At 41.3% G+C, this 26,070-nt stretch overlaps 1 protein-coding gene across 3 annotated transcripts in view; it reads left to right on the top strand.

The window, feature by feature from the left end:
- Hs6st2 (heparan sulfate 6-O-sulfotransferase 2) overlaps positions 1-13,855 on the top strand; it is a 272,231-nt gene extending 258,376 nt beyond the window's left edge. The window contains exon 4 of one of the 3 annotated variants that reach the window (XM_076918155.1): positions 10,662-13,855. In XM_076918155.1, the coding sequence (XP_076774270.1) occupies positions 10,662-11,568 (907 nt within the window). In that variant the 3' untranslated portion in view covers positions 11,569-13,855. The remainder of the gene's footprint in view (positions 1-10,661) is intronic. The other 2 variants (XM_034485277.2, XM_034485278.2) reach the window with 2 other exon arrangements.
- Positions 13,856-26,070: the final 12,215 nt, after the last annotated feature.

The following is a 26,070-nucleotide window of genomic DNA, read 5'->3' as shown; positions in this document are numbered from 1 at the left end:
CAGTGTTACTATACTAATGTTGATTTGCACATATATGCAGTATAGCCCTGTTCTTTAGTATGTGTGCCTTTGGCAGCTGGAATAACTTAAAAACCTCTCTGCAGGGATAAGTTGCATGGCCCATCCCGCCCTTGAGATTCTGAATGGTTCTAATTCTTTCCAGTTGAAATGGTTAAGAAGGTCTGTATCTCCCCCACTAAAGCCAAAGTTTGCACTTCACTTTTCTTAGCACCTTAAAACAATACTGGAACTCATTAACATCAACCCCGGGCACAAGAAGGGCAGCCTTCATTTAGGAGAAACTTTTCCCCTGTACTGTTCTGGAAATGAGCACACTGTTGAGAGGAAGTATTTTTCTAGGTTTCCTCTAATGATTTCTGCAAAAGAACACTGGAGGAAGTGCCTGCTTGCATGACAGCGTGTATACAGCAGGCCCTGGGCAAATGAGTGGGACTGGCTGCAGCCAGTTTAAAATTTCACTAAATATTTATTGACTACTTCCCATGTGAAAGGGCCATGACTTGATTCTGTGCCATTGTGGCAGTCCTGAAAGAGGTGAGTTCATGAGCCTCTGCGATTCTCACAATTTGGATATGGCAAAGAGAACAGACTATTAAAGGCTTGAGTTAGACTGGTATACATACATACATACATACATACATACATATATAATACTCCAACCCCAAAGCCCTGTAGGTCTGAAAGGCTTGGATCCTATTCCTTTTTTTATTTATTTTTATTGGCTATTTTATTTACATTTCAGATTCCACCCCCTTTCCCCATTTGCCCTCCCTAGAAAACCCCTATCCTATGCTCCCGTTTCCTTTTTGCTTTTATACATTTTTAAAAATGTTAATCAAAGGCTTTGTAAGTTTGGTAGCACTCAATCAGAAGTGTAACCCAATACCTAACCTAGATATATCAACTATCTTTGACTGGTGGCAACACGTGAACATCTGCTTTGGATCCTATTCCTAAGGGTTCATAGTGGGACCACAAAACTTGTGGTATTAGTTCCAGTCATTTAATAACCTGTCATAGCCAACTGATTCCTATTTCAGGTGTCCTTTCCCTTAGCAGGCTGATTTTGTTCCTGGTCTATGGCAACTGAACCTGTACAAGAGTTTGGGCTCAGGGCTTCTATATAACTGCCAGATAACCAGGATCTGGCTCTGTGATTTTGAAGGATGGCTAACTTGAACCTTATGGCTGAATATCCTCATCTTAAACTCATGATGCCAAGCAATTGAGTGCATTCTGGGTAAAGACTGGTGAGCATGGGTCATAAAACTTGGAATTTTATGTCTAGTTTAAAAAAAAAAAAACATGTTTTCTCACTGGTTGCAAAATGATGTTCTTTTTGGAACCTGTGGGACTTCGGGAAAGAGGGGAACTACTTTTTAAAAGTGTTAGTACCCCCATGACAGATTATGTGAAGAATGCCATCCTGAATTTGAGTTTAGACATATTAGAAGTCTTTCTTCTCTGTAAATGAAAAAAGTTGAATCGCTGTTTGCTCTGTAAAATATGTCACCACACTTCAGTTTTAGTGAAGGGCATTTGTGTTCTGATGAGGTTTCCCATATCACAGGTAGATAGGCTCACTGCTAATTAGCCAGAGATGGGAGATCAATTTGTTAAAATGTTACTTTATACACAGAGAACTATTCTCTTGGATAAAGAACAGCTAAAACCTCTCCAAGAAGAGCAGAACACAGCCATATGTTTCTTAAAGACTGGGAAATGTCTTGAGACATGTGCCATTGGTTCTATGAAGGCTGAACACCGAAAGGGAGGAATTCGAGGATGGGGAGGGAAGAGGGGGGTAGGTAGGGGCACACCCTTGTGGAGGCAGGAGGGGGATGGGATAGGGGGTTCCTGGGTGGTGTAGGCAATGGGGTGAGGGGATAAAATCTGAAATGTAAGCATAATATCCAATAAAAAATATGGAAAAAAAGAATATTTGTTGATGTCTAGGTGTCATAGAGTATGCTATACTAACATAAATAGTATAGTACAATGCATGCCTAGGCTGCATTTTAATTTTGCATTACTATAATATGTGAGTTCCATCTTTGACAAAAACAACTTAACTTATTTTGTGGGAATGAGACCTTCAACCTATTCCTTTCAGCCTATTAGTTTTTTGTTCAATAGATGGCTCCCTTGAGTGACCATAGTAAGTTTTGGTCATCCTATAGCTCTGTGAGTCCCTAAGAATTGGTCCCATCCCAATTGGATTCCTGGGTGAACCAAGCCAAATGATGAGCAGAGTATTAACTTGAAAGGGTAAAGTAGACAGAGGTTCAACATCCACATCATTTGAGACTTCCAGTGCTGGGAAGACAATGAAATGAAATCATGGGTGTCAATGCCCTGCGCAGCTCACTATCTGCAAATGTGATGGCTCACTCTTTTCACTAGAAGAAGCTTGACTATGAAGCCACAAGACTGTTGTGGCAAATGTACCAAAACCGGAACATCTGAATGAGCGTCCACCCGCTTCAAAGTAGTCCCCTTGCGAAGCCCCACTCTTCTTTAATGAGGCTGCTGCCACTGCTGATCACAGCACTTATGGAACTCCTCTTTGGGGACTGCCAATATATGAGGCACACAAAAAAATCAATTCAAACAGCAACTGCTAGTCCCATCAGAGGCGTATTTGCTTTTAATTCAATTTACTGCACTTTTATTTAGCCTAGACTTACATATTAATGTTGTTTGAACTGAAAGTCATCCTGCTTGCTTGGACTCTGTTATTTACTTGCACTGAGAGGATCAAAGCACTTACTTTAGAACATTTTAGCTGAGGATGGGGACCAGATTTTCAGCATTAATGACTCATTCACATGTATACCCCCTACCGTCTGTTCAGTTTACTCTGGACCACCAACTACAATTCCTGGTTTTCTATCACTCTTCATTATTCTAAAACCAAGGGAAGGTGTGGAAAGGTTGAACTTTCAGGAAAAATTTCAGAAGCAAGCTATAGGTATAATAAAATTTTGCTCTTATTGATTTGGCTTAAGAAACTGTTTCCTTTCTTAAATTAACTTTTTATTGATCAATCCTATGACCTTAACTGCTATGAGTTTGCTGGCCTTCTTCCACTTAAAAAAAAAAAAAAACTGGCTTTGATATTTATTTCCTCTATGGCCTGTGTAGAAAAATCTTATGATGGCCTTTTGTGAAGCAGTAACCTCCAAGAAAAGCCAATGTTTACAGCTTGATACTCAGAACTTTGTGCAGAGAATGGTCCCTGGGTAGCTCCGGACAGAAATGAGCATCCCCAGAGATTCTCTAACCAGAAGAAGCTAGGGCATTCTTTCTCTTAGGGCTTCACTTGGTTGGTAAGACTTCTGGTTGATGACACCACACTTAGGCCAGACATTCCTAGTTCCATTGTGTCAGCTCCAAGAGAACTCACTAATAGCATAGGTTCCAGAGCCCTGAGACCCAGGTTTTAGAATAGTGGAGAAGTCAAAAAGTGCCTAGAGCAGTGGTTCTCTACCTGTGGGTCATGACTCCTTTGGGGGGTGGGGGGGCAGAAAGACCCTTTCACTGGGGTCGAATTTCAGATATCCTGCATATCAGATATTTACATTATGATTCTGAACAGTAGCAAAATTACAGTTATGAGGTAGCAACAAAAATAATGTAGTTGGGGGTCACCACAACATAAGGAACTCTAGTAAAGGGTTACAGAGTTAGAAAGGTTGAGAACTACTGCCTAAGAACATGTTGGTGGTGGTGCTAGGTCCTCACATTTGAAACCACTCCTTTCAGTTCTTCTCAAAGCTGAAAATCCTGGGGTTTTGTCTCAGAACTAGAACAGAAAAAATAACTTGAGAAATGACCTTGGTTTATGTTGTTCTTCTCAATCTCTATTTCTTAATCCATAAGTGATAGGCACAAAGGACTCCTAGCTGTGAGCCTATGATAAGGAAGTACCCATTCTCAACAGCCAGACCTTTCTCCTTATTTGGGGTTAGTGAGTTCTTTAAAGGTCAGTTGAATGTCAGTTGCTCTCAGCAACTTGTGGCTTCTGGATAAGGCCATATCTCTGTCAAGGCCTCAGCTTCCTGTTCATCTAAACTGGAGGGCTTGGATGAGATGATTCACCGCTGCAGTGGTTTCTTCTTCTTGCTGTGACAATTCCAAGCTTCTGTAACTCACAACTTAGGCTCTTATTGCAGGATAAGTGAATAGCAAAACAAGAAGGAAACTGTGGTTGTTGCTTTTTTATTGGCTTACATTTTAATATCTGTGATCTTCCCAACTTCCTTTTAAAGTGGCTTACTGCATGAGAAGTCAGGTAGAGCCGCTGAATATAACTGGATCTTAAATGCTCCATCACCAGTACAAAATGGTGTATCTGCTACTAAATAGTGACATCTAGTGGCTTTTCAATATCTAGGCCTACAAGAACACATTTTCTTGTTAACCTCCTAACTCACAAGCTTTGTTGCTTTGGCTGCCTTCATTCGATACTCTTTCATTAATCACTTACTTTATGTCAGACATTATGCTAGGCCCAGAGGAGCTCATATTGATAAACAATACATAGTCTCTACCCTGCAAAGGGGGAGGCAGTAAAATCACTAGACAATCATAGCATATTGTAGTGAATGTTCCAATAGGAGCTTCCCAGGACAACCAGGACAGAAGCAGGGAGCTTGTTTTGTCCTGAAAGGTTTCATGAAGGAGAAAACCTTTGAGTTGAGTTTTAAAGCGGTTGTTGTTGTTGGCTTTTTAAAAGGTGGTTTATGAAGGACAAGTCCATGCCATCTGAATGAGTGGGTGCACTACATACAAAGGCAGGGGCCTTGTAGAATTGTTGACTATGATAAACTTGAACAATGAAAAGTGTTTTATATCCTTGGAGCATAAAATATATAGAAGAGAATTTCTCAACTATTGCCATTTGGGGGATGAATGATTCTTTGTCATACAGTGCTTGACCTTGTAGAATGCTTAGTGAGATTATAGATTTGACCCATTGAAACCCAATCCTAACTGCTCCTTCTAGTTGTACCTGTCAAAACATATTTTTTCAACTGTCAATACCCCTGAGTTACCATAGTGAAGGGTATGCTTGTTGGAGATTAGACTGGACAAAAAGAAAGGTGGGCTTCTAGTGGTTATGTGTAATGCAGAAGACCTGGGCTTTTATCCCCTTTAGAGTGCATTATAGAAAGGACTTACTGCAGAAAGACAGGTCAGAGATATTGTGAAGTTATGGAAATGGCATGGGACTGGATGCATAAAAGTAGCCTGAGATGTGGCTGTAGCAGTGATCTAGTAGAGAAGGGATAATGGTCTGCCACCTGGATAGTAGCACAAAAATTGGATTTGAAAGACCTACTAAGATTCAGGATCAGCAGGATATAGGGAATTGTTCAGCTATAAATAATTCCTGAAGCAGAGGAATTATAGATGACCCCTGAGTTTCCCACTTACACAGAATTTTCATTGGAGTCTCTTGTCTCTATGATGTCTTATCAATGACAGGCCATTGTATATGTGGAGCAGGCTCACAGTATGGTGAGTCCCAAAAAGACAGAACATAGCCATACACAAATTATGTGAAGTGAGTTTCTTCATCATAAACTGGCAGCAAACACCAAAAGCAGCCAGGATCCATTGTGAGCTACTTTTCCAAAGACCAAGAAATCTACCTGGGGTGCACAGGGTTTCAAATGTGCATGCTGGAGGCAGGTGTGGTGCTAGTGCATGCTTGTAATCTGACTACCAAGGAGGTTGAGGCAGGAGTATCCTGAGTTCCTGGTCAGTCTGGACTATGTAGTAAGTTCCAGACCAGCTTGAGCATCTTAGTGAAACCCTGTCTCAAAAACATAGTAAGTATGTGTAGCTCAGTTAGACCACAGTAAAAGATCCCAAATTCAGCCCTCAGTTTTATATCTGGAAGAGAATGGGTGTTGTGTACAAATTGTAGAAGTACAATGAACTTCTAGGGTGAAGGAAGAAAATGTGGGCAGTTCCTCCCTAACTACAAGATGTATTCCTTGGGAAGGACAGGAGCAAGGCTGAGGCTAAGGACAAATGGAAGGCTGGGGCTATTTCACGAAGTTCCTATCTCAGAATATTACATTCCAAGCACATTCTGCAGTTATCTCAAAAGCTACAAGCAAGAAACAAGGCAAGATTGGGTTAATCCAAGGCCACCTGGAGGGCAGCTGTCTTGAAGTAGGAGGTGGCCAGCTGTGGGCTGCCTTGCGCCACTAGAAGTACCACAGGCATACACACATGCACTGAATGACAAACAGGCATTCCATTAACCCAGGAAACTGATGGAAAGTCATAACTCCAATTTCACAATGTGAAACCTGTTCATTTTAATTAAGTGACCCCTTTGGTGGCAGGACAATACTGTCCAATTATTAATGAGTGAAACCAACTGTGTATGATTTTCCTGGGGATGAGCGTGCCTTGCTCTTTGAAAATTAAACCAGTCTGTTTCACAGTACCAGTTGGATTTATATCAACCTAAAGGGGGGATTTCTAGCAAATATCATAGACCTGAAACATCTTGTTCTATTTTAATCAGTGCCTGGATGCAGACATTGCCAACAAGAAGAACGTATGCTGGCAGTGCTGGGGGATACAATCAGATTCCAGATGCCTTTTTGAGAGGGTTCGGTTTCCTTTAAAAGAAAGAAATTAAGCAAGGTCACCAACAACCAGGATGACTGGATTTCAGAACTCCTCATCAGTTTCTTGGGTTAATGAATGTCAGTGCACCTGTAGGCCCAGGATGCCTCTGTGGCACAAAGCAGTTCAAGGCTGACCACCATCTATTATGCTACCAGCAAGATAGCTCAGTGGGTAAAGGCACTTACTTCCAAGTCTAATGACATGAGTTTGATCCCTAGGGTCCATATGGTACAAGTATCCTTCTACCTCCTTCTCTTGAAAATTGTCCTCTGACTTCCATACAGGCACTATGGTATGCACCTGGCATGCAGTCATGCACAAATACACATAAATAAATAAATACATACATACATACGTACGTACGTACATGCATACATACATACATACATACATACATACATACATAAGTCGTGTGTATGTGAAAAACAGAAAAATTTTGTGCGCTACATCAGTGGTTTGCCCTGGCCTCCAAAAGGCTCACTGAAATTTGATCTTAGGGCACAGGAACAGAAATGGTGTCAAGATGAGGGAAGCTGCTTCTTCTTGACAGTCATTAGATCATGCCCAGAGGCCATGTTCCAATAAATTGGGATACATTCAGAGGTAAACAACAGGGTGGTGAGGACCTTAAAGTAGTAGAGAATAGGAGACAACCAAAGAGCATAAAGAGAAGCTTTGGGTCCATAAATGCTGCCATGAGACACCTAACTCAAGATTGCTTGTCTGAATGTGTCATTGAGTCTACTTCAGGTCCTCAAAGTTATCCTCCAGAAACCTAAGAAGCACCTTTAAGCTCCCTCTCCCTCTCCATTGATGTTTGTCACCACCTCTGTGATAGATGCATATGAATCCCATACTATGACACCTAAGTTTTGTCTCAACCAGGCCCTGACTACTGGTCCCTCTCCAGTTCCTGCCAGTCTCCTTCGCTGCACACTATTTTTCCATAAAACGAGCTGCTTTATGCCTCTGTGCCATTCATTGTTCATGCCCTTCTGTCTCTGCTTCCTTTGTCTTGCTCTTCCTTTCGGCAAGCCTAAAGACGTCATCAGAGTGCTATCCTCAAATTCTGTTTCTTGTTTCCATTTGCTAGCCTGTATGTTGTCCTGGGTTTCCCAGATTCCTCTACCATGGCCCTACCTGCTTCCCTGGTGTCTTTCTCCACAACATGAGCACAGTAGGTACCAAGTACACACTCCCAGAATATATCTTATCCATGTTTCTGGATTTATTAGTTTCCTCTAAGTCACTTATTGGCTATTTCCTTACAAGTTCTTCTGTCAGAATACTAAATAAGCATACTAGATCCTTAGTCTGGAAAAACCTCCAAGGTGTTATTTTATGTTTGTTCATGTGGCTACTCATGCACATGTGGGTATGAGTGTTAACAAGTCAATATTTATGACTTCTTTGAGACAGGGTCTCTCAGTAAATCTGGATCTCATTGATTGGTCTCATCTGGCTGTCCAGTGAATTCCATAATTCCACCTGGTTCTGCCTCCTCCACAAATACAAACACATATTGCTACACTTTGCTTTTTATGTGGATTCTGAGGATCTGAATTCATGTCCTCATGTTTACAAGGCGCACTTTACCAGCTGAGCCCTCATTGTGGACCCCAATGTAGTATGTTTGCTCGTTTTCCAACCTTTATCACACAAGTTAAGTTCAGAGGCCAATGTACACTCCATCCACTCATTCTGCTCCCAATTGAGCCCATTTAGGTCACTGACACTATTTTCCCTGGAAGGAGGGGGCTAATAACATAATCTCTAGTTTTTGGCACCTGAATCTACATAGTTTCTCTCTCTCTCTCTCTCTCTCTCTCTCTCTCTCTCTCTCTCTCTCTCTCTGTGTGTGTGTGTGTGTGTGTGTAGCAGCAGTATGGAAATTAAGACTCCTCCCACTGTTCATGTCCTCATTTTATACAGGAGACATTTGGTACAGAAGCTTATGGGATTCCCACATACGTTATATGAGGGACTTTTAGGGTATTATCTCAGTCCCTCTTTGATGCTTTTTTACTCTTTTCATGTGTGGTTAGTGCTATTAAAATAATGATCCAGACACTCATCCTGGTGGTTGACTCTATCTGGTCTGAAAGGATAAGCTTGGAAGAGAGAAAGCCACAAACTTGCACTGTGGTGCACTCTAAAATTTGCCAAAAGATGTCAATATAGACTTAAACCAGCAGAACGATTAGAGTAGGAGGGCTGTGAGCTGGCCACTAAGGGGACTTCATTATGAGGGTTAACTACCCCCTACTTCACCCCTGCCCAGGAGTCTCCATTGCAATGTATGACTGCCAAAACTGGTTAAAAGGTTAATCCAAATGTATCACTGGGTTAAATCCATTTCTTTTTTTCCCCCTAACAATCAGGGTAATTGCCACTAAAATCTTGCCTTGTGGTTTGCATAAAGGTTCCATAAATACCTTCTGAATGAACACAGGAATGACTGAAAAGCAAAAGTAAGAGTGGGAGGAGGGACTCCATGGATATAGTGGTTATCTGAATTCCTAAAGGATGCTGAGAAATGCTGAGAAACAGAAACTGCTTGCTACTCTGCAATAATGGGTATTTTCAGAGATACATCTTAGTGGCATCGATGGTATTTCAGCGATAACATCAGTTACGTTCTAGAATAGGTTCAGAGAGATTAATGGGGATACTCTTGGCCCACACTTAATTCCTACTCTCAGATTCTGTGCCTGATGGTCGTTTATTTCATGAAAATGTATAAGGTGATTTAAAAAAAATAAAGAATACCTTCCTGTGATATTTATAAGGCATTTGTGATATGATCAAGAGTTTTTCTGTGATGAGGCATGTCCCCAGCCCTGTCATCCTTCATACTTGAAATGGTTCCTTAAGTAAGCAGTTAAAGGACTACAGAGATTCTGTTTTGAATCAGGCACATAGACTAAAGTAGAAAGTTGGAACGTGTGGTACAACAATTATAGAAACACAACACTGAGTCTGCATTCTAGAAAACACTGTAAGTAGAGATACAAATAAGGAACTATAATTTTGTATGAAAGAGTCTAAGTATAGAAGTGTTATGGCAGTACAGGGCAAGGGGGAATGCCAGTAGGCTTGGCTTTCCACTTGAACTAGACTTGAAAGAAATATCATCCTCTAGTCAACAAAGATTGTTCTAGGCAGATGAAGCACCACTGGTACCACATGACAGAGACACGCTAGAAGGCCATGAGTCTGAGTTAGGAGAAATCTTGCCTTGTTCAATAGGCTAGGTAGTTAACAAGGTCCTTTCTGGTTCCTTATCAGAGAACATACACGATTCCTTCCGATGAAAATGACAAAATCAGAAAAGTTACGAGCCATTCCCCGAGTTTCCTTTAAGAAAAATGAATTCTCGGTATTTATTGTTGTTTTCCTACCACAAACATACTCTCACAATGACCTTATCCTTTGTCTACATAAGAGTGTCAATTCATGTCTCACAAGAACAACTGAGGGAGAACTTCTCTCTTTGATTATGCCTAACCACACAGACCTTGATGTATCTGGGGTGTGTGCCACAATGTAGATGTACTATGTATGTGTTTGACTGTATCAGCCAGTAAGTTCAAATATCTACTAGACTGCTGTCAATTGAGTCTCCATTTTATGATTGGTTTAATGAACATTTAGGATTTTACAATATGAAATAAATGGGTTGCATTCTGGGCCAATAACATCATTGGGAAGAAAACGAAGTAGGGAAAACATGACAAGGTTGTTATCCAGAGGCTTTTTTATGCCTGCTGTGGATACAGTGTCAGGAAATTAGGTATCTGGTCAGACTACCTGGATATAAAAAGGAGATCGCAACATAGTTCACAGGACGGATGCCACCACCAGATCACTGTCATTCCTCCGTTGTCTTCCTTAGTGACCATGAACTTCACCTATGCCACACACCTTCCTGACTGTACTTATGTCAGGCACACTTCTGACTGTTGTCCTTTATGCTTTATCCATAGGAACTTCCATTATATCACCATCCTCCGGGACCCAGTGTCGCGGTATCTGAGCGAATGGAGACATGTTCAGAGAGGAGCAACATGGAAAGCATCCCTGCATGTCTGTGATGGAAGGCCCCCAACCTCTGAAGAACTGCCAAGCTGTTATACCGGTGACGACTGGTCTGGATGCCCGCTCAAAGAGTTCATGGACTGTCCCTATAATCTGGCCAACAACCGCCAAGTTCGCATGCTATCTGACCTGACTCTAGTGGGATGCTACAACCTCTCTGTCATGCCTGAAAAGCAAAGAAATAAAATCCTTCTGGAAAGTGCCAAATCCAATCTGAAGCACATGGCGTTCTTTGGCCTCACTGAGTTTCAGCGCAAGACCCAGTACCTGTTTGAGAAGACCTTCAACATGAACTTTATCTCGCCGTTTATCCAGTATAATACCACTAGGGCCTCTAGTGTTGAGATCAATGAGGAAGTCCAAAAACGTATTGAGGGACTAAATTTTCTGGATATGGAGTTATACAGTTATGCTAAAGACCTCTTTCTGCAAAGGTATCAGTTCATGAGGCAGAAAGAGCATCAGGATGCCAGGCGGAAGCGTCAGGAGCAACGCAAATTTCTGAAGGGAAGGCTCCTTCAGACCCATTTCCAGAGTCAGAGTCAGAGTCAGAGTCAGAGTCAGAGTCAGGGTCAGAGCCAGAGTCCAGGTCAGAATCTGAGTCAGAATCCAAATCCCAACCCAAATCAGAACCTGACTCAGAATCTGAGTCAGAATCTGACTCAGAGATCAAATCCCAAGTTGATCCAGAGGGAGAACCGGGGAAGTCAGAAGCAGGGCTCAGGCCAGGGGCAGAGTGATAACACCAGCAATGGCACCAATGACTACATAGGCAGCGTAGAGACATGGCGCTAACTGGCTCTCAAAGGCTTGTGCACACTGCTTCCTAAAGCATCACCAAAAAGATGGCGTGTATCTTACAAGATGAAAATGTCCAAACACATCCTGCTTCCTTCATTTTGGAAGTTCAAAAAAAAGTGTAGACGTTGCCTTTACAGTTGCCTTTTGATTCAGTGTTATACTGTGTGTGGGTAAAACAAATCTCAGTGTATAACTGAATTGTCTGTTTTGGGATGAACTGCTTCTGAAATCCAAGAGCCAAACCAGACTCACCAGAAATTGCAGTTTAGATATTTTAAGAAGTTCTTAAATTAGGAATGGGAGACACAAAGAAAACATGAAATGTGGCCGTTTAAACTTATGGCTAAGAAACAGACTTTAAATGATTCCGGATACTCTGTTAAAACCCAATCTTGAAAGCACCCTCCTCCCCGCAGGGAAGCATAAGTAAAAACATGAACAGAACTAAAAGACACTCAAAACCATTCATTTCCTTGTTTTAACAAGGAGCCTATTTAAACAGAAAAACAACTGATGATAAATTTTGCCAAATTGTAGAAAGTAAACAATTTCTCACTTAAATGTAGGTGGGTTTGTGTAAAAATAATGGCTTTTCAAATAGATCGGGATTCATGTCTTGTAATTTAACAGATGTTTAAAATTTAGAATTTTTCTACCTTCTGCTGATTAAAAGGTTTTAAACAGGGTATATCTCATATTAACAAAGCATTTTTTCCCAAATGGAATACCAAGGGAAAGATCCAGTTTCCAGATGGTTTCTGGGCACTGTAATTTCAACAATTTCAATCTTTTTGGCGCTGCTTCGCATTCACTTTAAGGCTTCTCCGAGTTGTGCTCATTCCAAATAATCCATGTATAGAAATTTTCTTCATCATCTAAACAGCGTGTTGCTAAATCTCTTGTGGTATTTAATCCTGGACTAAAGTCAGGACTTTCTATAGAATTGTCTTATCAATGTCTGTGTAGTAAGAACCTTAAGAAGAACTCTCAAACAGGATAATGTGTCTCTTAATATTGCTGAAGTTATTCTTCTTCATCAGATTGAACTGAACCTGAATATGAACTGTTAATTATTTTGTTTATTGTAATGTTTCCAGTTTGGCTGGCTATTTCTGGCCCATGGTTTTTTCTTGTATTGACAGATTTGTACACAATAATAAGAGCAAAAATTTTCTCAAAGACAATGGTAGACTAGTCATTAAGATAGCCAGAGTTACCCAATAACACCGAAAGCTGCCTCTTGATAATTGAGGTTAACACTTCTACCAGGTGTCTGTTTGTGAAAGATCAAAAATGAAAAATGTTTTGCAGTAAAGCTAAGTGTTAGGGACATACAAGTTGAGAAGGATAGTTTTGTAGTTTCCATCTGTGAATAGTATTTTAATGTTTTCAATTACAAATTGAAGAAAGGAAGAATTACATACACACTGTGTTGTATCATGCTGCTTGAAGCTTACACCTCGTGGTTGTTGCTACGCTTCTATAAGAACTTATATTAATTCCTTGGCTTTCAATCTAACAAGGTAACTGAAGTGGTATCAGTGTTTTCAAGATGGACATGCTTAGAAGTATGATCATAAAGTCACATCTGTCATAGTCTGCCAAAGTGCATGACTTGGTTTCATCTGTAATGATATCCCACAAGTTGGACAAGAAGTTGAGTATCTGTCTCTGAAGGGATTTTCTGACTCTGAGCTTTGTGACAATATTTACAGCTTTTGTTTTGTGGTATTGCAGTGTTGACAATGATGATACCTAAAAAAAAAAAAAACAAAACAAAACAAAAAAACCAAAAAACAAAAAAAAACAAGGAAAAAAGAAAAGCAAAAAAAAAAAAAAAAACTGGAAGGAAAGTTTAAAAGCACATCTTGAAGTCAAAGTATTTTAGAATGAACTTATTTGATGTATATTGTGTTCTTGAAATATTCTGTAGATCACTATGGTATTTCAGTAATTTTAGTTTTAATTGAGAATGATTGCTCTTAAAAACTGACAGTGTTGAAAAGCAGGACGAAGTCTGAGCCAGTGGAAAAGCTCATTACAGAAAAACAAGTGTTCTTGCTGTGGTGTGCATGGTTTGCAGAGATTAAGTGCATTTTCTCTGTCTCTACTGATTACTGTATATAGAGAATGTTATAAATATACATTTTTGTCATCATCATGTAAATCCCACGATTTCATACTGTAAACATCTGTTCAGTGGTGTAGCTTTACAAACCGTTCACTGATTTTGTGTAATTTAACAATAGATGTGAAATAAAGTTTCAATTGCAGGCTGTGAGTAATTTCATGATTTCAAGGTTTATAGTCATTAGACATTATGGTACCATAAACAAACCAGAATGGGAATTTTTCTAAAACAGTGTTTTTCTTTACACTTGACAGCTAAGTATGAAAGTGAGATGGCCCATTCTAATCCCTCACTCTGAAATGGCCTTAATTTGGGATGCTTCTCCCTCGGAGGCCATGATTTGAATAAAACAAAATTGTTCGTGAAATACAAGGTTTACCATGCAAATGAAGTATACCTATGTTTTAATTTAAAGGTTATTATAGTAGATGTTTTCATATGCCATAAGATGCAAAAAGGAAAAATAGCACTCTTAATTGCCTACCTCCTTTATCCACAAGACAAAGGTTAAAGGTAAGCATTAATATTTTGGCCTTGACCACAGTTTGCTCTAACTATATACAACATACACATTTTTTCCAAATCCTTAGGGTGAGGATTGTGGGTAATACCAACTCTTAAGCAGTAATCAGGAGACCAAACCTGGGGCATAGCTCAGTCGTAGAATGTTTAACATGGTTTCTAATCCTAGCACCACAGAAAAGTGGTCACCAAAAGGTCTTCTTTTTATGAAGGCCCCATGCTTCTTGGGGATGGGGGGGGGGGCTGGATGCCTAAAATGACTTTATCTGTTAGTTACATTTTTATTGGAATTACTGAGACTTCAGTTCCACAAGGATAAATGTCCATCATGGGGTGGGAAGCATGGTAGCACACAATAGCCATGACAGCCAAAGCCAGAAGCCGGCAGCACATCTTTCAATGGCAAGCATGAAGCAGAGAGAAATGAAGACAGGCTTTTAAACTCTTTTATTGGATATTTTATTTATTTATATTTCAAATGTTATCCCCTTTCCAGGTCTCCCCTCTGGATAACACCCTATCCTAGCCCCCTCGATTACTTCTATAAGGGTGTTCACCCACTCTTACCTTCCCTCCCTGGTATTCCCCTACAGTGGGGTATTGACCCCCCTCAGGCCCAAGGGTCACTCCTCCCACTGATGTCCAACAAGGCCATCCTCTGCCACATATATGACCGGAGCCATGGGTCCCTCCATCTGTACTCATTAGTTGGTGGTCCAGTCCCCAGGAACTCCAGGGTGTTTGGCCAGTTAACACTGTTGCTTCCCCCATGGGGCTGCAAACCCCCTCATCTCCTTCAATCCCTTCTCCAACTCCTCCATCAGGGACCCATCACTCATTCCAATGGTTGGCTTTGAGCATCTGCCTCTGTATTTGTCAGTCTCTGGCAGAGCCTCTCAGGAGACAGCTATATCAGGCTCCTGTCAACAAGCACTTCCCAGCATCCACAATAGCTTCCAAGTTTAGAGACTGTATACGGGATGAATCCCCAGGTGGGGCAGTCTCTGGATGACCTTTCCTCCAGTCTCTGCTCTACACTTATTTCCAGTGGCATACTTCCTCCAGCGAGGCTACGCCACCTATACCAATCCTAAATAATGCCACCAACTGGGGATCAAGGGTTCAAATATAGGAAACTATAAGGCACATTTGTATTTAAACCACAACACTTAGTAAACAAGGGACAGCTCCATTTTTCCTTTGGGAAATATCACTGAAGAAGAGGATATACTCACTGAAATGGAACACAGGCAGGTCTCCTGTACATAGCTTCAAGACACCATGGAAACGATGTCCTGGGAAAATAGGCTATGTAAGCCTTCAGCTGGAATGAAGAAATAACTAGTTGACCTAGTTCCCAGGGGCTTTAGATCTGTGTGCATGGGTTACTTTCCCCATCACTGTGACCTCATAGATACAATTTAAAGGAGGAAGGATATACATTTATGGTTTAAGGCTACAGTTCATCATGGTGGCAGAGTTGTGGGGTTACTTGCTTACATCTCCACAACCAGGAAATGAAGATGGGACACAAAGCAAGGACCAGGCTATAAATCTCAAGGTCCACCCTGACAGCTACTAACTTCCTCCTCCGCTGGGCCTCTCCTCTCAAATATCCCACAGTATCCAAAAACAACACCAGGAACCAGAGACCAAGTGGCCTAACCTGGGAGTCTGAGGGACATTTCACATTTAAACTGTCACAGCTCCTAGATTTATAACACAACAGCATTGGGAGAGGGGTTGAAGAGAAGAGTGATTTCCTTTCATGGGGGTGAAAATAGGCAAAAGTACAGTCTCACAGGTTTGGGGCAAGAAAGCCAAGGGAAACTTCTGGCTACCAATGTGCAGGCAATCCACTGCTTTCTGACATTGTCCTAATGACATGGCTTCCAACACTAGCATGCTGGGAAGGGTGAGTATAGTGCATCAAGTGAGCCAGGACTTTCTGCCTTCCTGTCCTCACTGGGGGTTGAACTAAACGAAGACTGCTTGTAAAGTATGCTAACAAACAAAAAAACAAGGGTATGACAACTCCCAATGCCACCATCAGGAACTTGGATTTCTGATTATTTATACAGGAAGGAGGAAATACCTTGACACATCTCTCAAGGAATTTGACTTGAAGCACTAACATGGCAGCATACATCCCTCAGATCTTCACAGATTCTCAAAGGCCCAGAAACTTAAGGAGAAATTAAAGTGTTGTTGGAATGTAGCACGGTCATTGCTTTATTTGTTTTCTCTGTCTGCTTCTAATCTACAGCAGCAAGAGTCATTAAAACAGAGCTCAGGAGCCTGAAATATTTATTTGCTTGCCCTTTGGACAAGAAGTTGATTGACCCTGAAGCTATAGAGCAAGTCCAAATTCCCTATGTATTAAGAACTGAACAGATTTTCCCAGAGTCTAAGGGACTAGAGGGGTGACTCAGATGGCGTGCTTCCCAAGTGCATCCCATCACAAGCTACATTTATTGAGTATACCAGCAGGAGTGGCTCCCCAGGCATAAAAGTGAGGAGAGGCTGATTTTTCACTTTGACAACCAAAGACACTGAAGCCAGATGCTGTGTCAAGGGGTACGAACATACACTCAGGTCTTCAGTTGTATCAGATGCTTGCAAGATGTTCACCAGTTCTAAGGGAGGGGTGGATTAATTTAAACATGTGCTGGTAAGAACTAAACTATGTAAGTATGTGAAGTAAACATAAACATATTGGTTTTGATAGGTAATTTTATGGTTTATTCGAAATGACTTGTAAAAGCTCCACCCATCCAAAGGAACTGTAAGTCTCTTGATACCAGTCACACTGAAGTCCATCTACTCTTGCAGTCATCCAATCTAAGATTCTAAATCCAATCTCTTCTATTCTTCTCGTCTCCCCATTCCTGTGTTCTCTTGTCCTCTTTCTCTTTTCCTCTCTTCTTCTCTAGCTTGCACAACCCTAAATAATATTTATTTAAAAAGATGTAATTTAGTTTTTTCCACTCTGAGTCGATTCTCCTCTCTTGAAGCTCACCCGTGTCTCATGATTTTCCTTCCCAACTGGCACTACATTGAATGGTTCCCCCTCACCCTGCACACTGACTGCTGCAGATGTTATAGGTTGAGAACAAAGGTTTCAGCCACATACCGTCTGGCTTTGATCCAAAGCTCTCCCCAAATGCCAACTCTAATCTTTGAGAAAGTCACTCTCCTCCCCATGTTTCCATTCCCTTCTCTACCAATGGAGAAAGCCATAGCCAACACTTGAGAAATTCCTGTGTGAGTCGAAATACCTGTCTCCCAGACATTTATGAGAGTGACAGAGGTGCAGGGAGCCCTGCTTATACTTGTCAGCAGGGTTAGTATTGCCACCCATAGCATGAAGGCTAAGTATCTGCCAAGTGCCTCTGTCTCCTGAGATCAAGAAATCCTGGGCTGTGAAGCAGCCTGGCAGTATAACTCTTATCTAGAATGCACATGGGCCTCATTTGGACTCAGCTCGGGAATGAATGAATAATTCAAATTAGAATAAAACTCATACTATGTCCTATTGTGACTAATCTAAGAACAATTCTCTTGGTGGATGTGGTGGTTTCTCATGTTTTATAATGTATAAAACCTCAGATCTTCCCAGGATCTCAGCACTTGGAAGGCAGAGACATGAAGATTGCTGAAAGTTTAAGGCCAACGTGTGTAATATAGTGAGTTATAGGTCATCTTAAGCTAGAGAGTAAGATATGTTCTCAAGCCCCCAAACCTTTTTCAAGAATGATATATAAGCTTTGAATGTAGCCAGACACAAAACATTCTGGAATATCTTACCCACTAAATGCCAAGTGAATCACCCTCTCTCCAACAGTAAAAATGAATTCTCTGATAACCCTACTTGATTTGGGACCTACACTTTGGCAAGGGCAACTTGTAATTTCATTCCTTCCCCATTCATCTCTCCACCCAGTATCTCCAGTGGTCATGTTTATCTGATGAGGAGATCTGCCAGGGTTCCAAAGGTCTAGCTGCCTCTGTAACAAGTCTGGCCTGGTTCTTGGAATTCCTATATACCAAGACTCTATTCTGGGTGACATGTATAAAACCAGGCATGGTACTAGTGCATGCCTACAATTCTAGCACTCAGAAAGTAGAGGCAGGATTATCAAAACTATCTTTTGCAACATAGATATTTTCAGGATGAACTGGGCTGTGTGTGAAACTCTCAAAAAATGGTTATGTACTATTGAAGAGGGAAAAGACACAATAACCATTTACTCACACATGTTAGTTAATCAGTTTTGTAGTTACTATGAACTCTCAGGGAAGGTGACATAACCCTTTAGATGCAGACACCTCATCTCACTTTAAAAAGGAAAGGATGCTTGCTTTTATCTCATTTGCATCTTTACATTCCAGTGTTGTTGCTTTCAGGACAGCATAAGGCTCAATAATCGTTATCAAGTTTTCTTGTCTATTTTTAGTGTGCTTAGCCCAATCTTATGACTTCACTAATCTTGGTAGACTTTGATGATGCCCACCTGGATATAAGAAACATTTACTAGATTTTGTGACTTAACCATGCTCTACTGGAATTTATGTGACTTGAGAGGACCTGAGAGGGATTGTCAAGTCCTACAAGAGGGTGTGATACCATAGGACTTAACTACTCTCCAGGGCCAGTTTTATTTGACCTTTTAATGGTGGCTTTTCTCCTCTGGTCTAAAGGTATATTTCTGTCCCTAAAGCCACCCAGAGCGGGATCACTTGTCTGTATTAAGGCTTGTGAAAGCAGACAGCAAAGACTTTATGAATTTGATTGAGGTTCTACAAAGCAACGAGGAGCCTTGCTCTCTGAACTGTTCAAGTCAACCACAACTGACAAAGAATGAATTTGACCAAAAAGGCACTAACAGGTATGACAGAGGTCAAGTTTCCAAGCCCTATCTAGAGCCCATTTCAGCTAAAAATATGCTCCCTGATTTATTTAGGAATTTAAAAAATGGCCTTCTTTTGACTCCCCCTTCAGGCCAACGTTCTCTTTGTCAGTATCCTTCCATTTTTAGCTCCTTTCTTCATTGCCAGATTCCTTTTTCTAAAACTGTTTCTCAAAAACAGATCCATATACATGTGGCCTGAAAATCCTCAGCATTAAAAAAATAATCACATTCCCCAGACCTCAATGTTCACCTTCTGAATTGGAATTTCTGAGGTTTAAGAGATCCTGTCTTTCCGTGAGAAATCCCAGGAAGTCTCCATGTTCTGGTACATACGAGAACTGCTGACATAATAGGCCTGATCATAGCTGTGCATTGTTCCTGAAAGCAAAAGCCAGCTACTGAAGTGCCAGGATGAACACAGCACCCTTCTACTCACAGCAGCTTTTTCAAGAAGTAGGTGTTGCCAGTTCCGATCTGGAGTGCTTAGAGGGCCCTGCTCTTGGATAGAGGTTTCTGAATTTATAGGACTGGAGACAATTGCTGCAACCCCACTTCTCCATAGGAAAACATTTATTCAGTGCAGACACCTGCAGACACTGCAGGGACCCTATCAGGAGATTAGCTCAGTTTGTCTGTTCCTTCTGGCCAGACGTGAAGAGCCCACCTCTCAACGAGGCTGATGAGCACAATGGGGACCCACACTATTCCATCAAAATACCTACTGCATATCACATGCTCTACTTTTTTCTTCATGTAATGATAGCAACTCCTTATTGAAATTTTATTATAGCTCAGACACTCTACAAAGTCATTCATGTAGATAACCTCACTTAATAACCAGAGCCACTTAAGAGGAAGGAGTAACTACTTCCCACATCTTACACAAGAGTGACAGAAGGCTTGGGAAAATTTAATTCATTAACCCCCAACTTCAGGATCAAATCTAATTCTAATTCTAAATCCAAAGCTCATCTCTTTAGGGTACTCAGTAGTTAAAAAGCATTTTCTTATGAGACTCTTCAAACTTCTACAGAAGCAGAGAAGGATCATGAACACCTATTTCCCCATCCTGCAGCTTCTGTCAGTATCAGCTTTTGTTTGCATTTCATTTGCTTGCCATTGTATGTATTTTATACAAAAGCTTCATTTCCTTTTGTAAAAATCTATGAACAGATAGTTGTATGATTTTCCCATTATATAGGAAAGTTAGTTGAAGTTCTGGGATATATATCTGGGGGGCCAAAGAAGTAGGGTTTATTTTTTTCTTCTTTGTTTAAAAAGCCAGCACTGGTCTTTAAAAAAAAATCATTTTATATCTCCCATCTCCTCTTCCCACAGTACCTCCCCTGCCCCTCCCTTTCTCCTTTGAAAGAATGGTGCCAGCCCCTGGGTATCCCCTAACCCTGGCACACCAAGTCTCTGCAAGGCTAGGCTCTTCCTCTCCCACTGAGGACAAACAATACTGCTGAGTTAGGGGGACCGATTTTACAGACAGGCAATAGCTTTAGGGATAGCCTTGCTTCAGTTGTTCCAGACCCACAAGAAGACCAAGCTGCAGACCTGCTACATATGTGTGGGGAGGCCTAGCTCCAGCCTGTGTATACTCATTGGTTGGTATTTCAGTCTCTGATAGCCTCCAAGGGTCCAAGACTCTGTTGGTCTTCCTATGGAGTTCCTATCCCCTTCTGGGTTCCTCAGTCTTTCTCCAAACTCTTCTATGAGAGTCCCCAAGCTCTGTCTAGTGTTTGGCTCTTGGTCTCTGCATCTGTTTCAGTCAGCTGCTGGGTGGAGCCTCTCAGAGGACAGTCATGCTAGGCTCCTGCCTGTAAGCATTACAGAGTATCATTAATAGTGTCAGGGATTGGTGCTTGCAAGCCCATGGGATGAGTCTCTAGTTGGGCTGGTTATTGCTTTGCCACTCTCTCAGTCTTTGCTCCATCCCTCATCCCTCCATGTCTTGTAGGCAGGGTAAATTTTGGGTTGAAAGTTTTGTTGGTGAGTTGGTGTCCCTATTGCTCACCTGGGGTTTCTGCCTGGCTACAGGAGATGTCCTCCAGGTTCCATGTCTCCTATTCCGTGAGTCTCAGCTAAGGTTACCCCCATTGATTTTTGAGCGTGTCCCCTATCCCAGATCTCTGGAATGTCCTTGAGATCCCCCCACCCCTCCATCCCTGCCAGCTGCATGTTTCCTTTCATTCTCATGGCTGTCTGGCCATCTCCTCTGTCTTTCCCCACATCTCATCCTGAAAAACCCTCCCCTACCCATTCCCTCCCTCCATCTGCCTCCCATGACTATTTTATTCCCCCTTCTAAGTGAAATTCAAGCATCCTCACTTGTGCTTTCCTTCTCATTTCACTTCTTTAGGTCTGTGGTGTGTAGCATGAGTATCCTATATTTTTGGCTAATATCTATTTATAAGTGGATGTCCTTTTGGGTCTGAGTTACTTCCCTCAGGATGATATTCTCAAGTCCCATCCATTTGCCTGCAAAATTCATGATGTGTTTGTTTTTAATAGCTGAATAATATTCCATTGTGGTATAGTGGAGCTTTTTTTTTTTTTTTTTTTTTTTCTTGGTTATACACCCAATAGTGGTATATAAATAAATCTTGATCCACCTGCCTCTGCCTCCAGAGTGCTGGGATTAAAAGTATACAAGACCATACCTGGCAGCCACATAGAAAGTGAGAACCCTATCTAGGGTCCTCCTCTGTAACTGAAACTTCCTTTAGCAGAGCAGTTGGCAGTAGAGGACTATGGAACTCCTACGATAGTCAGCATGGGAATCCACTGCATTCCTTTCCAATTACGTATACTCTAAATGCAACCAGCTTTCCTGAGGTTCTTTTATTTTGACTCCACCCTGCAAATCACTTGTCCCTGGTACCAAACAAACTCAGTCCACACCGGTAGAAGGAAACAGCCTAGTTGGTGTCTTTACCACTGAAGAAGCAACAGAAGAATTGAGTTTAATATAATTGGATCCATAAATGTACTTTAGAGTCTTGAAAGGGGAAAAAAACCACTTGGTCCTTGGGTCTTGGGATGTTGCTCAGTGGTTAAGTACTGCTCTTGCAGAGGATCTGGGTTCAGTTTCCATAACCCCACAATAGGCATCTTTGTAAGGACCTATAACTCCAGTTTCAGAGGATCCAATTTCTTTCTTGTGGCATGCACCTGTAGCAGGCAGGTATGCGATGTAAATACATATATGCAAGTAGTCATCCATGTACATAATACACACATGCACACACAGCAACAACAGTAACAACTACAAAATCTTGGCCCCAGTGTCAGAGTTTTTAACCGATAGCATTAGACTTACATTTTTTCAGTTTCCAAATTTTTGATCCACTCTGGACCATTAGAAAAGATTTTCATATAAAATACAATTGTTTTGGTCTCTAGTCTGGTTTTGGCTTACTGTACTTTACATGTTGTGATTTGTAATTATTTTTTAAGTTAGCATATAAAATAATGGGGTTCATTATAGATTTTAATACATATTTATCATTATGTCCTGCTCTCATTTTTTACACTCCACAATGACCCTCTTCTATGCCTCTTGACTCTCCCACCAGTTGCCTTCCTTACATAACCCCTCTTCAGTTTCATATACACTGCATTTCTTATTAAAGTCCATCAGTAATCACATTGTATTGACTGCTTTCGGTGCACGGAGGAAGGCATGTGCTCTGCATACTCGGTGGATGAGACATATCCGGAACAGCAAAACTCTCTTAAACACATCTGACACATGTAACACCAACATCACATTCCAGCCCGTTTTCACTTGCCTTCCTCATCTCCCAGGGTTACTCTGAGGACCTCAGAGGGCAAATGGCACAGCTGAGGCCCAGTCCCACCTCGGTCTACTCAGTATACACATTTTCCTAACAGCTAATAAACAGATGGGTAGCCTGCTTCTTTCCCTTTTTACCCTCTGTTCTATTGACTATATGTCTTCAAGTAAAACCAGTCTCGTCTCAGCCTCCTACTAGAGGAGTATAGTGGTCAAAAGCACAGTCTCTGGAGCCATCACCCTGGTCCTACCCACTTATCATCTATGATCTAGACTAAATGACTGATCCTTAGTACCCTCATGTCCAATTTGAAGTTATAATAGCATTCACTCCGTAGGTTTTCCATGATCATTAAAGGGGTTAAAGCATGCAAAGCACTTTTTTTCCATTTCTAAAATAGTTTATTAAATATATTCTTTATATTATTTGCAAAAACTGCATGAAAAGCTTTTATGTAGTTTGGGAAAAGTGTTTTCTTTCTTCTTATCTCACAAGTAAATCATCCCTGTGGATTTCAACTAAATGGTTCTCTCTATTCTACTTGGAAGCTCCCAATCAAATGAAACACATACTACTTCTCACCTGGATGAACTTTCTAAGGATTCATCAGTGGCAAAGTATCTTTAAAGCAGAACTCTGGTGTGTGTATGACAGTTTGATTGACTTAATGGAGGAAAACAGCTCTAGCATGCAAGCAATTGATTATTATTTCGAACTGGTATGTTTTATTCACTCAGTACACTTTTTATGGAACGCCTACACTGTTTTCCTTGGAAACATTTTAAATTCATTGCATTCAGATAAATTATCTGAAAGGAAATGCTTCTACATGGTGCCCGTGAAGAAAACACATTTCTACCTCGTATTTGTAGCTCCACATTTTTGTTGCATGTTGGGGGTTGGATGTGAGTGCCAAGACATGCGCATTGAAGTCAGGGGACAACATGCTGGAGTTGATTCTTTCCCTCTACTATGTGGGGTGCAGAGATTCAACTTAAGTTGTCAAGCTTGGCAATAAGCACTTTGACTTGCTGAAGCATTTTACCAAACCCTCTACCTTTCATACACAATATCCAATAATCAGGACCCCAATTTTAATCCCTGGTGATATACATTTTACAAAATTATGCCATTATAAATAAAGTCCACCCAATGAGTATACTTAAGCACTGGCCCTAATTCTTTAGCATCAAAGGGCCCTGTCACAACTCTTCCACGCCATGGCATTCTCTGAGATCCTCCTTCATGCTCTTGTGTCTTGGTTCACCTCAAAAGGTTGAGTGCAAGCTGCGCGTTGCCTTATATGTCTTCCTTCTCTCTCACACACTGCTCTTCTCTACTGTTCTTGTATGCTCCCTCACCCAATCACATACAACATACATCTCTCACACACACACACAAACACACAAACACACAAACATGCAAACACACACTGCATTGTGCAACAATTCCCACCAATAATAAATGGTCTTTCCAGGACATTCCTTAAGGCAAATGATATTAGAAAAGAAATACAACAACAGGCTGTTCTAAGGGGAGGTGAAACATCCTGCAGAAAGCTTAGAAAATAAATAACTCAGTCACTTCGGGAAGTCCTTGAAATTTCCCATCCTCCCTTCCCAAGGGTACAAGGCTGTGAAGGCTGTGAAGGCTGTTGATACTTCTGGACAGTCGGAGTGGAAGATCCTTAGAGCTGCCTGGGAAAGGCAGATCAGTCAAGCTGCCTAAAGGAAACAGACTTGCTGAGTCAGCTAAAGAAGTGGAAAGCAGCTAAACTGCCTGGAAGAGGCTCAGCCTACTTGGGCTTCCTGGAAGAGACACTTCTCCAACCTGTTGAGAGTCTGCGTGCTCCAGATTCCCAGCTTTGTGAGCTGTCACCCGCACTGGAATAGGCTGTGATGATGCAGAAGGACATGATAAAAAAAATAACAGAAAGAACATATTTAGGATGATAAAGGAAGACAGCTCCCAGGAAATGAAGTTTAAACCGACACACAAAATGATGAAAAGGCGGTGAACATGCAAAAACTCATTTTCTGTACAAAGCAAATGTTTGTTGGAAGAATTAGTGAATGGGTGCTAGGATTTTTAAAAAATTGTTCTGCCAAAAGGCTTTTTGTTGTGATGGGTCACCTGCAATGGAGTTCCTCACTTTGGGGTTTCCTTCCCAGCAGTCCCTGATGCTAAGCTCAGTCTTCTAGGCAGGAGGCTTTGCGGTTACAGCAAGCACTTTCAGCAGAGGGCGCCCCAAGCCAATCGTTCCATCGTCCTGTTTCCTGAAAAGCCCAGAAGTACAGGAGATTTAGACAGCCTTTCAGCTCAGCGCCTCCTCCTTAGGACCTTTCTTCCAGCTACAGCCAGCCTGTCACAAGACTAGCTAAGATGTTATTCTACCCGACTTCCATACACTTCAGAAATTTTGAGTGTGGTAGGTGTAGCCATGGTGGTGAATAGGGTGTTTTTTTAGTCATTTCTATATAGCTGGCTCTAAGATCCACGATCAAGATCATTTGTATGTGCTTTGAGATTTTCTTACAAGTCTTACCACCATAAGTCATCTTAAATGTTTGTGTGTGCCAGGCTTATTTCCCTTACCGAACTATAACCCCCCCCCCTCATTAGCGCTGCACACCTTCCCATGCATTTGGCTAGTCCACAGCAGACCCTTCAAGTTGTGTGTTTGGATTAAATTTTTCCTATGGAAAAATTGAGCAGTCTTTTCACCACTGCATTATATTTCCAGCAAAACTTCAGAAGTTGATGGGAAGCTCAAAGGTTGGTCTGTGTGCTTTGTATGGGGTCCATCTGTACTGTGGCAGAAAGGAACAAGAGACAGAACTAGTTATAAAGACATTGTAGAGAGGAGAGCATTTGTGTCTGGGATTTGACAGCATGTAGCATAGGAGCTGTTGAACAATCTCTGTAAGTAGAGTTAGTTACTTGGTATCTCATACTGAAGTTTGAATTTTATGGATGAGAAGGGAAGGTGTCCCTTAATTTGTAGAAATGAAACATATCTTGGGACAGAAATTCCAGGATACATAGAATGCTCTATGGATCAGTCACAGGCTCAGATCACAAGGTAAGTCAGCACATAAGGGCCAAGGTGTGTGTGCAGAAAACTACC

Source organism: Arvicanthis niloticus, chromosome X, assembly GCF_011762505.2.
Source record: "Arvicanthis niloticus isolate mArvNil1 chromosome X, mArvNil1.pat.X, whole genome shotgun sequence".
NCBI classification, from domain to species: domain Eukaryota; kingdom Metazoa; phylum Chordata; class Mammalia; order Rodentia; family Muridae; genus Arvicanthis; species Arvicanthis niloticus.
This window is presented reverse-complemented; position numbering and strand designations above follow the sequence as displayed.